General features: G+C 33.6%; 1 protein-coding gene across 5 annotated transcripts in view; it reads right to left on the reverse strand.

The window, feature by feature from the left end:
- PDE10A (phosphodiesterase 10A) overlaps positions 1-15,686 on the reverse strand; it is a 394,590-nt gene that overhangs the window by 122,117 nt on the left and 256,787 nt on the right. For 4 of the 5 annotated variants that reach the window (XR_012468598.1, XM_074188006.1, XM_074188008.1 and 1 more), the window contains exons 4-5: positions 13,820-13,940; positions 1,922-1,971 (exon numbers count right to left, since the gene is read on the reverse strand). Coding sequence is in view for 4 of the 5 variants with exons in the window: in XM_074188006.1 (XP_074044107.1) it covers positions 1,922-1,971; positions 13,820-13,940 (171 nt within the window). In the remaining variant the exon portion in view is untranslated. Of the gene's footprint in view, positions 1-1,921; positions 1,972-13,819; positions 13,941-15,276; positions 15,413-15,686 lie in introns of all 5 variants that reach the window. The other variant, XM_074188009.1, reaches the window with a different exon arrangement.

Here is a 15,686-nt window from a genome sequence, read left to right on the forward strand (position 1 = left end):
AAAACAACTTTTTTATAGAAATCACTGAAAAAATGGAAAAGAAAACCAGAAAAAAACCAGATCCAACAATTTAGAAGTAACATACCACAATAATCCCAAATTGACTTGAATATTAAAGTTTATACTATTAGCAAAATTCAAGAAGAATCATATAAGCTATCTTTCATACCTAAAGATATTGAGATTCCCATTTTAGTGAGAAAAAAATATTTTTTGTTTATCTAAAAATATTATAATTTTTAAAATAAATTATGGCTTAAAAGAGTAAAACTATAGATTAGTAATAACACTATTAGGTCTATACACTAAGGAAAGATCAAAGAAATAAGAAAAGGTAGTACATATACAGATGTATATGCATATGTATGCATACATACATACTCTCTCTCTCTCTCTCTCTCTCTCTCTCTCTCTCTCTCTCTCAAATAATGGAAACTAAAAATGACCCAGTAATTGGGCACTCATTTTTGAACTTGACGACATGAGAATTAGTTTTCCTTATTTAAGCTTGTTTTTTCTCAAATGGTCTTAGTTTGATTTTTTTCATTCTTCAGTTCGAGATGGGAGGTCTAATTTAAGAGGGAGAAAAAAAAAGTCATCAGCCTCACTTCGTCTTCCAGAGTAAATGAGGTCAAGTGGTGATGAAAGTCGGGATGATTGGCAATGGTCTAGGATGTAACGAATGCCCCTAACATCTTCAATGTTTGACCAAGTTTTAAACGTGGCCTCATGTGCCCACCTTCAGTTGCTTTCATGGACATTGGAACAGATTGTTCTCAATATGCTCATTCCCCTGGGGAAGTCTTTACATGCTCGGAGTACACATCCACCTACCTCACCAATAAGCCCATTGGTTACTCTCAACCTAGTTTAACCCATCTGCTGAGATGATTTTACTAAGGTGTAGTCACTTGTGAATGCTATAGTTTCTTGAAACCACAGATGAGAGTGAAGGGACAGGGAGACAACAAAGGGGGATGAGCAATCCTGAAAAGAGTTAACCAAGCCTTCACCTCAGAGGTACTAGTCCTCCCTGAATACTTCATATACCCATGTGTATGTAGCTAATGTGGCCAAGTATTTTTTGAACATCCTTCATATGGTCAGCACTTTGCTATACATTTTCAACTCGATCTAAAAGAAATCTTGACAATATTAGCTTTATTATCAAAGGAAATCTATATATATAATCTATGTTCTAAGTCTTGTTCACACACACACACACACAAACGCAGAGTGCTAAAAATTTGATTCTCTAAAAGATGAAGAGAATTGTATGTTACTTGTTAGACAAAAACCATAAAGAAAGCTTATTTTTAATGCCACTAGAAAATAAAATTAGAGAGAACTTGTCCTGAAATCAAGGTAAGCAGATATAAGAAGGATCTCTTTGTAGAATTAAATTTCTTCAACAAGTCTCTTCCCTATCAACCTACTACTCAGGATCATTTAAAGAAAACACAGAACCTAGAAATAAGAAATAACTTTTTTTAGAAAACTGATAATATTTTTGAAATTTAGATAAAGCTTATACTTTTGCACTGTATAGAACAATTACTGAGGACCAATACTTATTTTAAAGAGTCATTAGAAATAAAGTACAAGTTAAAAGCAAACTAATTTTTCATTTCCTCAACTTTTAAAAAACAAAAATATATTTTCAAAACAAAATTTTTTTTAAAAATAGTAGTTCATAATTTTTTCCAAATAAATTTATTCATTGGAAAATATATAGATACTAATTGGCAATAATTCATATGTATTTTAATAGATAACTCAAATTTTAAGTAGTTTTTTATGACTCAAAGCATTTTAAGTATATTATTTCATTTAGTTAATGTCATTTCCTGTGAAATCTTAGAAAGAATAGATATTTTCTTGATACTATAAAATATCAGAACCTAATCTAGTATATACTTACATTATTGCAGTCTCCCAGGAAATATAATGAAAATCCGTCTGCTCTTGTGGCTGTCAAAGTAACAATAAAAGCAATGATTATTCTCAAAATTATATATATATATATATATATATATATATATATACACATATTCAAAGTTAAAACTTTTAATATATTTCACTAAATTCTTGTGAATGGATTTGACACTTCCAAAATCAGTGAAATCCTTGATTCTTAACTCTTCCTCATATTCTATATTAATCAATTACCAAGTCCCACTGATTCTCCAATCACAACATCTCTCCCTTGGTCCTTCTCCCCATTCACATGGCTAGCACCACTAATCAGATGTTCATCATACATTCTAATTAGTCTCCCTACTTCCAATCTCTCCTCTTGTCAATGTAAAACACAGATATGAACAAGAGCAGTTGATAGTTCATATGTTTCTCTGCTCCATGTTCCAATCAAACTGGTCAACTTATTCCCAACATTTGGCATTCTATTTTCCATCCTAACATTTGTGCAAGAACATATATAGCTTTTCATTATTACTATTATTAGCATAATGTCTGTCAATCAGAAGAATAAGCTCTTTGAAGGCAGAGAAGTTTTTTTTTTTTAATTTTTGCTGTCTACTTCCCAGCACCTAAATGAAACACCTTTCACCTAATAGGACTTAATAAATATATGGTAAAGGGAATTATTTAAGTATATAATGAATCTAGCATAGAATTTAAATGGAAACTCAAAGTTACGTTACCCACTCAAAAAAGAAACTTAAAGCAATTACTATGATATTGTTAATGGTCTATGCTAAAAATCGAATATTAATGAAAATGTATTCTAGTCATATTGAGTTTCAGCAGTGAACACAAAAAAATCTTGACTAACCAACATGCTTTTGAGATAATTTTTCTTAGAGAAACGTTTTTTAAGCTTCACCATTCTAGTATGCAAACATCATTTAATCATTCTGGATGAAAATGTTTCTAAAACATATCACACACCTTTCCCCGGATTATTAAATAATGACAATGAATATAACAAAAATTATTTTTTTGAGAACTCAGATCACTCTGAACATGTTACTGTGTTGTCATTTAATGATTCCCTCCTCTCTACTGAAGAATGTACACCTTTTATTGCTCTCAGAATATTTTTTAAATTCTTGCTTTTCCTTCTTCTTAGTTGTCAACTATAAAGGTTATAGAATATATAATAAAGGTTACTGATTTTACAAATCAGATGTGCCATTTGTAAATGCAAAATAAGGGAGAGAAAGTCAAAGTGTTTATTTATTTGCATGTATATTTGTATATATGTACAGAAGAGATGTCTTACTGAGTAGATTTTATGATATCTATTTTTGCTATTTTGAAGCCTTTCTCCTCTTGTTTCTACTAATATAGAGCAGTTTTCATGAAGACTGTGGTAGTGTCTGCTTGACAGTTGAAAGGCTTAAGTTTAGATACTGTTTCCTGTATGACCTTCAGTAAGTCACTTAATTTGGCTAGTCTCAGTTTCTTCATGTAGCCTCTCAAGCTTATATCCACCCTAAAACTATAATTGCATATTGTTGTAAATGCATTTTGCTTTTGCATTAGAAGCCATCAAGCTCCATGGATGTCAAAAAAAGGAAGGAAGTAACTCACATTATTTAAGTTTAAAAGCATTCTTTTTTCCACCCCATTCCAGCAAACGCATGAGGGAGGTAATAAATATTAACTCATATTTATTTTATGGTTTAAGGTTTACAAAGCACTTTATAACAATCCTCTGATCGTGATAAAGATAATTATCCTCATTTTTTTTTAGGTTTTTGGAAGGCAAATGGGGTTAAGTGGCTTGCCCAAGGTCACACAGCTAGGTAATTATTAAGTGTCTGAGACCAGATTTGAACCCAGGTACTCCTGACTCCAAGGCTGGTGCTTTATCCACTACGCCACCTAGCCGCCCTAATTATCCTCATTTTGCAGAAGAAGAAAATGGGACTCAAAGAATTTAAGTAGTTTCTCTTAAAATCCTATCTATAAAGGATATTAATATTTTTATCGTCTCTTTACCTATACCAGTTAGGCTTGTTTAGCCTTTCCCCTCAGTGACAGTGAAAGCAAAAGAGATGAGATAGTGTGAAATCAACAGCATTGGTGGCCTAAGTCAGTCTTCAATGTAAATGAATCCCTATTTTTTTAAAACACTTATAAGCTGAAGGTGCAGAACACTCTCATGTGATATAATTCTGTATCCAGAAGAGATAAACTACTTTCCCACACCCATACTACTACATCTAGTCTCTTGTCCTATAAATGACCTGATTTTTTCTTATCTTAAAGGGTTGAATCAAGTCAGTGAATCACAGGTAAGTAATCAACCCGAAAGTGACATAAAAAGGTATATTACAGGATAAAGCAAGCCTAAGTGGCATCTTCTCCCAAAATTACAATGACAAAATTAAGTTGTTTGCTGAACTGAAAATAAATTGAAATAAGACATAGCTCTACTGAATTTTCAAGGAAAAGGTAGCTGTAAGTATGTTTCTAGAGAAAACTTACCCAAATGCAGCATGACACAAAGTTCTAAAACCATGTTGTTCTGAAGCTCCTAAAACAGAACTTTAACTGGTTCAAAAACTTGGTCTTTCAATTTGCTTTTCACTTTATTTTTTAAAAAATGTGCATATGCGAAAGTTTCTATAAGGAACTTTATAAATTGCTTTCGTGAACCAAAATCTTAATTTTGGCACTTTACATTCTTGTATATGGAAGTAAATGGTTTTGGTTTTTAATGAAGGGGTAAAAAAATGATGATGATTTTACTGGCTTTGTGTTAACCAAATCATGTCAATCTGTCAGGTTTCACCAATCAACTAAAATATATATTGACAATCTTCATTGTTAAATGAAATGTTCTTAAAGGAGGTTCCCTAGAAATGAGTCTAGATAAATATAGTGATTGCTATACATCCCCAATGAGTTATTGTACTATGTACTGTAGCACTGTCTCTGATGCTTCTGATGCCCCATCATCATGAAGAAATGGTTTGAGGTTCTCAAAAACTATGTCAGGGAAGCATAAATTCTGACAGGCTCTGCCACGATGAAAAGAACCAAGAGAATTGAAGAGAGAGTCTTTATTAATAATAGTTTTGACTGGAAATTTGTTCTTGGAAATATGCTACTAACATTTTTTTAGAAAGATTTTATTTATTTATTTGTTTTATTTATTTTGCGTTTACAATTTATCCCCCATTCTTGCTTCTCTCCCCCAACCCCCACAAAAGGCATTCTGTTAGTCTTTACATTGTTTCTATGGTATACATTGATCTCAGTTGAATGTGATGACAGAGAAATCATATCCTTAAGGAAAAAAAATAAAGTTGAGATAGCAAAATTACATAATAACAGTTTTTTTTTCCTAATTTGAAGGTCTTTGGTCTTTGTTCAAACTCCACAATTCTTTCTCTGGATACAGATGGTATGCTCCATTGCAGAGACTCCAAAATTGTCCCTGGTTGTTGCACTGATGGAACGAGCAAGTCCATCAGGGTTGATCATCACCCCCCATGCTGCTGTTAGGGTGTACAATGTTTCTCTGGTTCTGCTCATCTTACTCAACATCAGTTTATGTAAATCCTCCCAGGCTTCCCTGAATTCCCATGCCTCCTGGTTTCTAATAAAATAATAGTGTTCCATGACATACATATACCACAGTTTGTTTGTTAAACCAATCCCCAATTGAAAGACATCCACTTAATTTCCAATTCTTTGCCACCACGAACAGGGTTGCTATGAATATTTTTGTACAAGTGATGTTTTTACCCTTTTTCATAATCTCTTCAAGGGTATAGACCCAGTAGTGGTATTGTTGGATCAAAGGGTAAGCACATTTTTGCTGCCCTTTGGCCATAATTCCAAATTGCTCTCCAGAGAGGCTGAATGAGTTCGCAACTCCACCAACAACATATTAATGTACCAGATTTCCTACATCCCTTCCAACACTGATCATTGTCCTTTTCTAGTCATATTGGCCATTCTGAGAGGTGTGAGGTGGTATCTCATAAATGCTTTAATTTGCATTTCTCTAATAGCTCCTTAACATTTTTAACAACAGCTTAGGATAAAGGAATGATTAGCATATTTTTTTGAATCTGACAATAAATTAGGTAAAAAAATGGGTACACACAAAAGATATTCATAAGCTAGAACTTTAGATTAAATCTAGTGAGGTCAAATTTTAAAAAGGAATAAAGGAAAATTTGGGAGAAAACAAATTCATAAATACAAGCTGTGGAAGATATGATTAGACAGAAATTCATCTGAAAATTATATAGGAACTCTGTTTGATGAGACTACAAACAAGGAGTTCAGAGTACTGGAGATGAATCATGACACCCACCTTCTGCCAAAAAAGCAGATGAACTTAAACTCCAGAATGAAACATGTTAAGATATAGCTCATGTCGGAATTTATTTTGTCTTACTAAATGTGTTTTATTCTACTTGACAACAGAATATACAACTAGAAATCATAGGTGAAAGTTGTAGAGGAGAATATTTAGGTATGAGGTAAGGAAAAACTTTCAAAAAATTAAAACTAGAATAAGTAAAGACTTAGGAGAAAACTTATTCTCTCTCAAAGGAAGTTTTTAAGCAAAGATTAAATAAGCAAGAAATGACTAATCTCTTTGTCAAAGAGAAATGGCAGCCAAGATTAACATGGACTTAGAATAAAAACAATTTTGCAAAGCACTGTGGAGGGAGAGCCCAGAAGATAATTAGCAATATTGTTTATTAAATAGATAAAAACCAATGAAAGCAAAAATAAAACTATGGAAAACTTGGCACATGAACCAAACATCCAATTGAGCTACAGAATCAATTCATGACCAGGGGAAATTGGAGGAGGTCATCAAGAAAAATGGAACAAATGTGTCTCTGTTCCTACTTGGATCTAAGTTAGTCACCAATAATAGAACAACATTGTCTTTGGACTCTCACACTGTAATCTTTGATGATGACAATCACAATCAGCATTCTGGACAAAACTATGAAGAGCAGCTAGATCATCCAAGTACATTGAAATCACTGAGGGACCAATTTATAAGATTATTTAAGGAGGGAAAGGTGCTTTTAAAAAGACAATACAGGGCATCTAGGTGGCACAGTAGATAGAGCACTGGCCCTGGAGTCAGGAGTACCTGAGTTTAAATCCGGCCTCAGACACTTAATAATTATCTAGCTGTGTGGCCTTGGGCAAGCCACTTAACCCCATTTGCCTTGCAAAAAACCTAAAAAAATAAAAAATAAAAAGAGAATATTAATTTTCAAAGAGGACAATCTGCTGAATATCAGTAACTCCTGATTAAGACATCTAAATTTTTAGTGTAATCATAGTACGAATTTTCTATATTTGTATAAAGTATGTCCTTGAAAACATTCAAGGAGGGAATACAAAGATTTTCAGAATAGTAGCTGTAGTAGGTCACATCTTTACATTGCTTCTGTTGCTTATGGAGAAGTATTCAAAGCATTTATCTAATAACAAAATACAGCTTTATAAGTATCTCACAATAACAAAACCATTGAAGTATCTCACAAATTTTAATATTATAAAAGATGCCTTATGAAGTCAATAAGTCAATAAGTATTTATTAAACATCTACTCATGCTGGGGAAACAAAGAAAGACAAAAGATAGTCCTTACTTTCAAGAATTCATGGTCTAATGGTGAAGATAAAGAACTATAGATAGATATAAACGAAGAGATAATTAACAGAGGAAAAGGCAAAAGCATTAAAGGAGATTAGGAAAGATTTCTTGAAGGAAGTCAAGGGAATTAGGAGGCACAGTTGATAATTTGACAGTTGAATACAATATGGACCAGATGAGAGAGAAACTTGATGCAAAGGGACCTATAGGCATGAGGTGATAGAGGCCTGAGCCAGGGTGATGGCAAAGTCTGAGCAGAGAAAGAGGCATATAGAAGTGAAATTAGAAAGGATAGCAACTGGCAAAAGATCAAATACAGAAAGTGAGAGGGAATGAAGGACTGAGAATGACACGGGTTGAAAGCCCATATGACTGGGAGGATGGTGGCACTGCCTACAAACACATTTCAAGACAAAGATAACTGTACAGTGATTAATATTAACAACAACAGGGAAACATACGCTCACCAAATATGTCACTGTGGTGAAGAATGTTTTGAACGAAGTAAAAATAAAGGATAGATGTTACTCTTTGCAGAAGAAAATGTGCTGATTGAAGTGGAATATTACAGGGTCCCCTCAATATTCTCCAGGTGAGGAAATACAATTAGTGCAGGTTAGCACTGGGATTTAACAATAAATATAGGAAAAATTAAATGGACTAAAAAACGCTGATCATTCTGACAGTGAAAAGCAGTGCAGATGGATATAGTTGGGCTCAGAAATGAAGAGAAGAAAAGAAGCAAGCTGGATTGCATTTGGGAAATTATGCAGGGTTTTTAAATATTCCAAGTTATTAGACCTGTAACTTTTTAAAGCTGTTATATAGCTATGTCTCCTAAACACCACAATTTCTGAAAATATTAATTATTTAATATTTATCCTTCATTTTCTAAGAAGATCATGATATTAGGGAGGTACCTCAGGACAAGCACATGAATTGGCTTTGAGTGAGGGGGTGCTGTGCTAAGTCATCAGCTTCACTTTCTCTTACAGAGCCATCTGGATGTATTGGCCAAATATGAATCAGGATGACTGGAGATGGCCCTGGATGTGAGACAATCAGGGTTAAATGACTTGCCCAAGGTTACACAGCTAATAAGTGTCAAGTGTCTTAAGGCCAGATTCAAACTCCCATCCTCCTGACCTCCAAGACCAGATGCTCTATCCACCTAGTCCTTTCTGAGAATATAGATTGCAAATGATCCAAGGGACAAGACTCCCACCCTACAATGGGTGTATATAGATCATAATATGCTTCTAATGATGACCCATATGCCAATAAAAAGCATAAAGATTATCACCAAATAAATGCCTGAACAGAAGAGGAAGAAAGACAATAGACAGTCAAAATGCTCCATAAGTGCTTTTAAAATGTCAATTGAATCAAGAAAATTACTGAGTGGATCTTCCAGGAAAGGTCGATAGAAAAAAATAATAGGAATTTAAAGATCTGAATATGTTATAAAATGTATCAATAAAGGTAACCCTTGTTCCCCTCAAGTACTGAAGTATATGAAAAATATCATTTGCTATGATACTCCCAAGACAGCTAACTTTTGCTTCCCCCCCCCAAATAAATGGTCATCAAATCTCAAACCTCTGTAATAATAATAATGATGACCAATTCAAAGTCAAAAGAAAAAAAAAGATAAAAATATTATCACCCTTCCTTCTTTGGAGAAATGGGAGACTAGAGTATAGAAAATTTTCAATCAAACTGACTTGATGTTCCCCTCAACACACACACACACACACACACACACACACACACACACACACACACACACAGACAAACACTTTTTTGTTTTTTAAAACAGAATTAATTCTGTAATTAGGAAGCTCATTTAAGCAAACTATTCATAATAGTAACTGAAATTTAAAGATTTGGAAAGTACTAGTTTTCTAATTTCTGATTGTTTTTAACCCTTTGTCATTATATTTCAATAATAATATGTCAATATGATGGACTTATAACCTCAGTTTTGGGTATACTCTCTCCAATGATAAGTAACAGTAGTCTCCACAGTGGGAAGCAGGCCCATCTATTTCAGGAAATCCAACAGATGTTATGAGCAACCATGGATTGTATGAATATGGCCCTGTGTTTTATGCATGCACAATCATACTTGCCCTTATCCCCACCCTCAAATCTGAATATTATTCTTAATAATGTGAAAGCTGTCAATCACTGCCCTTCTGATGGGGAGCAAGTAAATCATATATATCTATGTACACACACACACACACACACATATATATATATATATGTGTGTAAATATATGCATAAATATATGCAAAATTACCAAGCATTTTTAATTGTTAGAAGGTTCAAAATCAAAAAATTGGGAGTCTCCTGGTGTAAAACATAACCCATCTAGATTTTTTTAAAATCTCTATTCTATTATAAATCTGCAACAGGGTCCAACAGTATATTATGGCCTTTTATTAGTTTTCTCAATATCATAGCATGGATACCAGTAGACCACCCAATTCTTACTTAATTTGTCTTCCTGCTTTTTCAAGCATACAGTTCTTAATTTTTTTAACATCACTTCTCCTGCATCATTTTTGTGTACTAATATGTTTCAACCTACTTTTGTCTATCATAAAACTTCCCTTTGCCTTATGGGTGATATCACAGGCACATATAAATTCTAGATTAGATGACCTGCAAATTTACTTCTCCTTAGTTTATAATATTTCATTATCTGTAGCCATATAGCCATTGTGTATTGGAAAATTTCCAAAAAACAACAGTTCCTACTTTCTTTCTGTTTAATCCTGAATCCACTTCACTGTTCAGGTACAGAAGAATCCTAGGAGTTATTCATTTGAACGTATATTATGTTCTGAGACAATATTCTTCATCTACTTGATTTTTCCTAGAGATAGAGCTATATTCAAAAGAATATAACCTCATTTAAGAGATGTTAGAATGTTTGATATATGTTTGATATCATCAGAAACATCACAGGAGAACAATAATTAAGAGCCCATATATATGCTATCAATGCTAAAAAAACTATAGAAATCTTTCTACATCTTTCGTATTTTCTACCTGTTCATGATATTAAGCACTTATGAGAAGCCAGGCACTGTGCAAAGCCCTGGATCCCTCAGATATTTGGATGATGGACTGGTTTATTTGAGACTTTGAAGCCAGGATGATCAAGTAACTTGCTCAAAGTCACATAATGTCAAGAGGTAGGAATTTAACCCATCCTCCAAATTTTAGAACCAATTTTTTGAGGCAATACCATGCTTAATTCTTGATCATTCGACTCTGGAAGATTTTTTTTTTAAATGGGTTCATATTCTAAACCAGGATTGACATTGGCTGGGAGATAAAAGCTGGCTAATTGTTTCTGGTTTTCTCACTGTGGTAAATGATTTACATCAGGTAAGCTGCCTTAAGAAATCATAAATTGGGGCGGCTAGGTAGTGCAGTGGATAGAGCACCGGCCCTGGAGTCAGGAGTACCTGAGTTCAAATCCGACCTCAAACACTTAATAATTACCTGGCTGTGAGGTCTTGGGCAAGTCACTTAACCCCATTGCCTTGCAAAAAATCCTAAAAAAATCATAAATTAAGAAGAATGAAGAATTTAGAAAATAATGGGAAGACTCATAACACAAAGAAGAGGTTCATCAATGGATATGGAAAGAACAATAAACAACAAAATGATCAGAATTGAATGCCAGGAAATTAGAGGTTGGTCAAAAACAACATATGATCAGACATTTTTCTTCATTTCTTTCCAAAGGTGAGCTATATAAGGTCCAACTTTTTTTGAGATTTTACTTAGTTTTACTGCACTGATATTTTTCTTCTTTTTAAAAAAATCTCTCCTCAAAACACTAATACCTCAAAGAGGTAGTGGTAAGAGATAAATTAGGAAATATAGATGGTAAAACAAGAGGTATAGGGGGCAGCTAGGTGGCACAGTGAATAGAGCACCTGCCCTGGAATGAGAAGGACCTGAGTTCAAATGTGGTCTCAGACACTTAATAATTGCCTAGCTGTGTGACTTTGGGCAAATCACTGAACCCATTGTCTTAAATAAATTTTTTTTAAAAATTTAAATAGATATATTTAAAGAAAAATGGCAAGAGCACAAATTATAGTAAATAGTAAGATTTTTCAGTGTCAAAGCCCTGTTTGACAATACATCAAGCTGGAGTATTCTAATAACATGATACATTTTTCTCTCATTATATTCTTTCTTTAAATTTGGTATTTATTTGATCTTTGCATTAAGAAGTCCATGGTCTAAACTAAACAAATTGAATCACAAATGTCTTCCACATCTATAATCATTTTTTTGTCTTCTAAGGTACAACTAATTCCATTATTTGAGAGGGTCTTTGGAATCTGCCATATTTTCCAGTTGTTCTCAATTTTCCCCTTGATAAAATAGTGACAATATAATGGGATGAAATTTCTGTTGAATATGAAAGCTGTTGGTCTTCTTGCTTTCTTCCTTCTCAATTGTACTTTCTAAAATGCATTGAAGAAATTCTCCCTTATATTAATAGTTACCTCAAAGACATAATTCTGTAGTATTTACTGAATTAACATGGAGAATCTTATCAAGTACTTGGTAGAATTTCTCTACTCTTCTCTCTCAAATATTAGCACACTGTGAGTACTTTCATGATGGTCTACTTGCAAATACTTGTCATGAGCATTATGAAATGACAAAGCAACTATGAAATGATGTATTTGGCTGCCCTTTGATTCATTAGATCAATTCTGGTAATTACTTTCCAGGACTTGTGAGTCATTACTCCATTTAACAATAACTTCCTTTTATCTTTCAGTTTCACCTAAAGCTAGGTCAATATTGATATGATTTTTATTCTTTTAGGAATATATCCACTTGGTCACTAAGTTTATTTTATAAGACAGTCAAAGACTCTAAGTCTGTTAATACTTCCTCAATTTTTTTCCAGAACTGCCTTTAGTCATGCAGAAGGTAAAGAGGGTTATGTGGAATCAAAGGCCATTTTTGTACTTTATTTTATAGATTTCTATTGCCAAAGAATTCATCATTCAGGATTCTGTCAATTAGTAGTATACCTCTATATAATTACCTAAATATGTTTTTAAAAAACCCATCTATTGTTGGGGCTATCCTCAAATCCATTCTATCATCAAAGAACCTGCTGGAGAATGTTTTCTACTAGCATAGTGTTCAAAAAAACCCCAAACCAACTCCATGTCACAATACTGCATTTGAGTGGTTTGTGGAGAATTAAACTATTTTCATTTCCAGGATGAAATACATTAAAGGTATCAACTGCTCTTCATGTCTCAGAAACTTATGGATCTCAGAAATGGAATGAATATTAAGACCATCTCATCAAGCTGAACCCCAAATTCTTTCTATTCAAAAATGGTATTCCAATCTTTGCTTATAGATCTTTAATGAAGGCAGATTTATCACATTCCGAAGTATCCCATTCTACTTTTGTAGAGATCTACTACCACTTCATAGTTTTACATTTAATTCTGCACCAAAGGACCCAAAATGATAAGTCTAATCACTTGTCCACACACAAACACTTCTGATATCAAGAAATGTATATTAAAGATCATCCACTTAGAGATAAAAGGGACCTTTAAGATCATCTAGCACTCATTTTATAGATAAGGTAGTCATGAAAAGCTATGTCACTCACCCATGGCCAAACAAGCTTTGAATGACGGATTTTTCTTCGTGTTCTCTCTTCTCCAGGTCAGTTTCTTTAATTCTCATATTACAAGATATCAAGATCTTTAACAATTTTGGTTACCCTACTCTTGACATTTCAATTTTACTTCAATTTACCTTTTTAGATATTGGGCATATTATTTTTTCACAATGCAGTAGTAAAGTCATTTTCATTTGTTCTCAGTGAATTCAATTTTTCTGCAAATATTTCATAAACTGATAAACTCTTTGATTCAGGGTTTCCTCTGCAGCTCAAATGTATTTATGCATTTTCACCAATGCAAGGAATTTCCAGTGTGGAAATTCCATATTAAAGTGGGTTGACAATTTGTCTGTAATTTTATAGTCTTAGAAGCTGATTTCCCAGAACACAAAGCTTACAGGTCAGAAGTTGGACTTTGATTAGTCTTATTGCTCTAAGGTCCCTCTAACCACGCTATACCATATTACTTTTTCTCAAAGTTCTATGTAAATGATTAAAAAATATTTCTTACCTATTTTGATGAGTCTACTCAATTCATAGAGCAGTAGCTGGTTGTCTCCTCCTGTATCCAACCGTTGTTCTATATAGCTGTTTAGTTCGTATACAACGCCTTGCATATTTGTATCCCGGTACTTTTGAGTCAAAAGTAATGAAATAAAATTTTTAAAAAAATAGTTTAGCACAATGGAAATGCTCTTTGATTAATAAAATATTTTTTCAATATTCTATGTCATGTACTAGATACGCATTTTTTTAAATTAGTTATCATTCAATTTGTCAAAGAACAAAAAGAAATTAACAAAACTTTTCTTTCAGAAAGTGCCTGTAGAATTACTATATATTGTTTTGCATGAGAAAAATTTAAAAATTAAATTTTTGGTGATTTGGTTGATAATTTCTATCATGAACTTTCATTAGGAGGAATCATGATCTTGATTCCTAAGTCCATGAAATGGTGTTGATGTTGAAAGATAGAGGGATCACATTAAACCAAATCCTCCATTTCAAATGATTTCTGTAGACATGAGCAAATTAACTTTCATGTTGAATATTAATACAATTCAAGAAATGTCCATTGAGTGCCTAATATGTGCAGAGTACTGTGCCAGACACTTCAGGGAATGCAACAGATAAGTAGTACAGTCTCTGTCCTCAAGGAGTATACAATCTGATTTTAACATATATTAATAGTCATCACAAGAGACACTCATCCACTAATCACTGTGGCCAATCGTAGACTTAAAAAATTCTTAGTTAACTAGTATCAGGATCCTATCTGCAGCTGATGCTCCTTCATCTTTTTCTTAACCAGCTGCAGCCACCTTCCCCACATCTGCAGGCCTAAATTCTGAAACAACTTCCTACCTAGGCAGAAATTATAAGAGAGGGAAGAGAGAAAACTGTCTCTTCCCTAAGATCAGGTTCACTTAGGATTATTCTGATCACTGATGCCTTATGTTCAAACCACCTGATCAGCTAGGCCCTTGATGCTTGGTTGCTTTGACCTGAGTTCTGATTATTTCTTCCCACACTGACAATATCTCAGATCCTAGACCTTTGGCTTGCTCTTGACCACAGTCAGTCACCACTTCTCTGTCCCATGGCTTGATGATCTCTTAGCTTACAGACAGTTACACTGTACATGCTCAGATCTCCCCTGGCCCCATTCCCTCCCTGTATGGCTAGCCCGGTCCAGCAGCTGCCAGGGTCTACATAGAAATCCATAATGATTAAGTCTTCAAGAAACTATACAATCATAGTTTGGAAGGGATCATGTAAGGTTATCTAGCCTGTTTGATCATCAGTAGAAAAGATTACACCACAAGTGATCCAAGAAGATAAAAAAGCTAATCTATTATGATTCATCACCAGAGAAAAATATTGTATAGCATTTCATTCTAATGTAACAACTTCCATATAACTTATCCTAAACCCTTCATTCTGCAGTTTAAGCAACTTTGTTCTCACATTTTTAGTCGTAGATCCTGAGATCACTGGTTACCATCCTCCGTAGTAGAGCCCCTTCATATACATGAAAGTTGACGTTATTAAATCATCCCTCAGTCTCCCCTTTTTCAGGATGGATAATCCCATTTCCTTTAACCTTTCAATCAACAAAATGAACATTTATTTTTGTTCAAGGCACTGTGAGGAATACAAAGAAATATAAGACATGGACCTAGCCCTAAAGAAGCTTATGATCTACTTGTAGAGACAAGACATAAAGAAAAGAATAGCTTAATAACAACATAAGATTTAAATAATGAAACTGGTTCTAGACTTGTTAAATTTGAGGGATGGGAGGACATTTTCCCCTCTATTGTACTTTCTAATCTCAATCTTACTTCTGTCTCTCATTTTAATTTTTATATTCCAGT

This window comes from Macrotis lagotis, chromosome 5 (genome assembly GCF_037893015.1).
Source record: "Macrotis lagotis isolate mMagLag1 chromosome 5, bilby.v1.9.chrom.fasta, whole genome shotgun sequence".
In the NCBI taxonomy this organism is placed as follows: domain Eukaryota; kingdom Metazoa; phylum Chordata; class Mammalia; order Peramelemorphia; family Peramelidae; genus Macrotis; species Macrotis lagotis.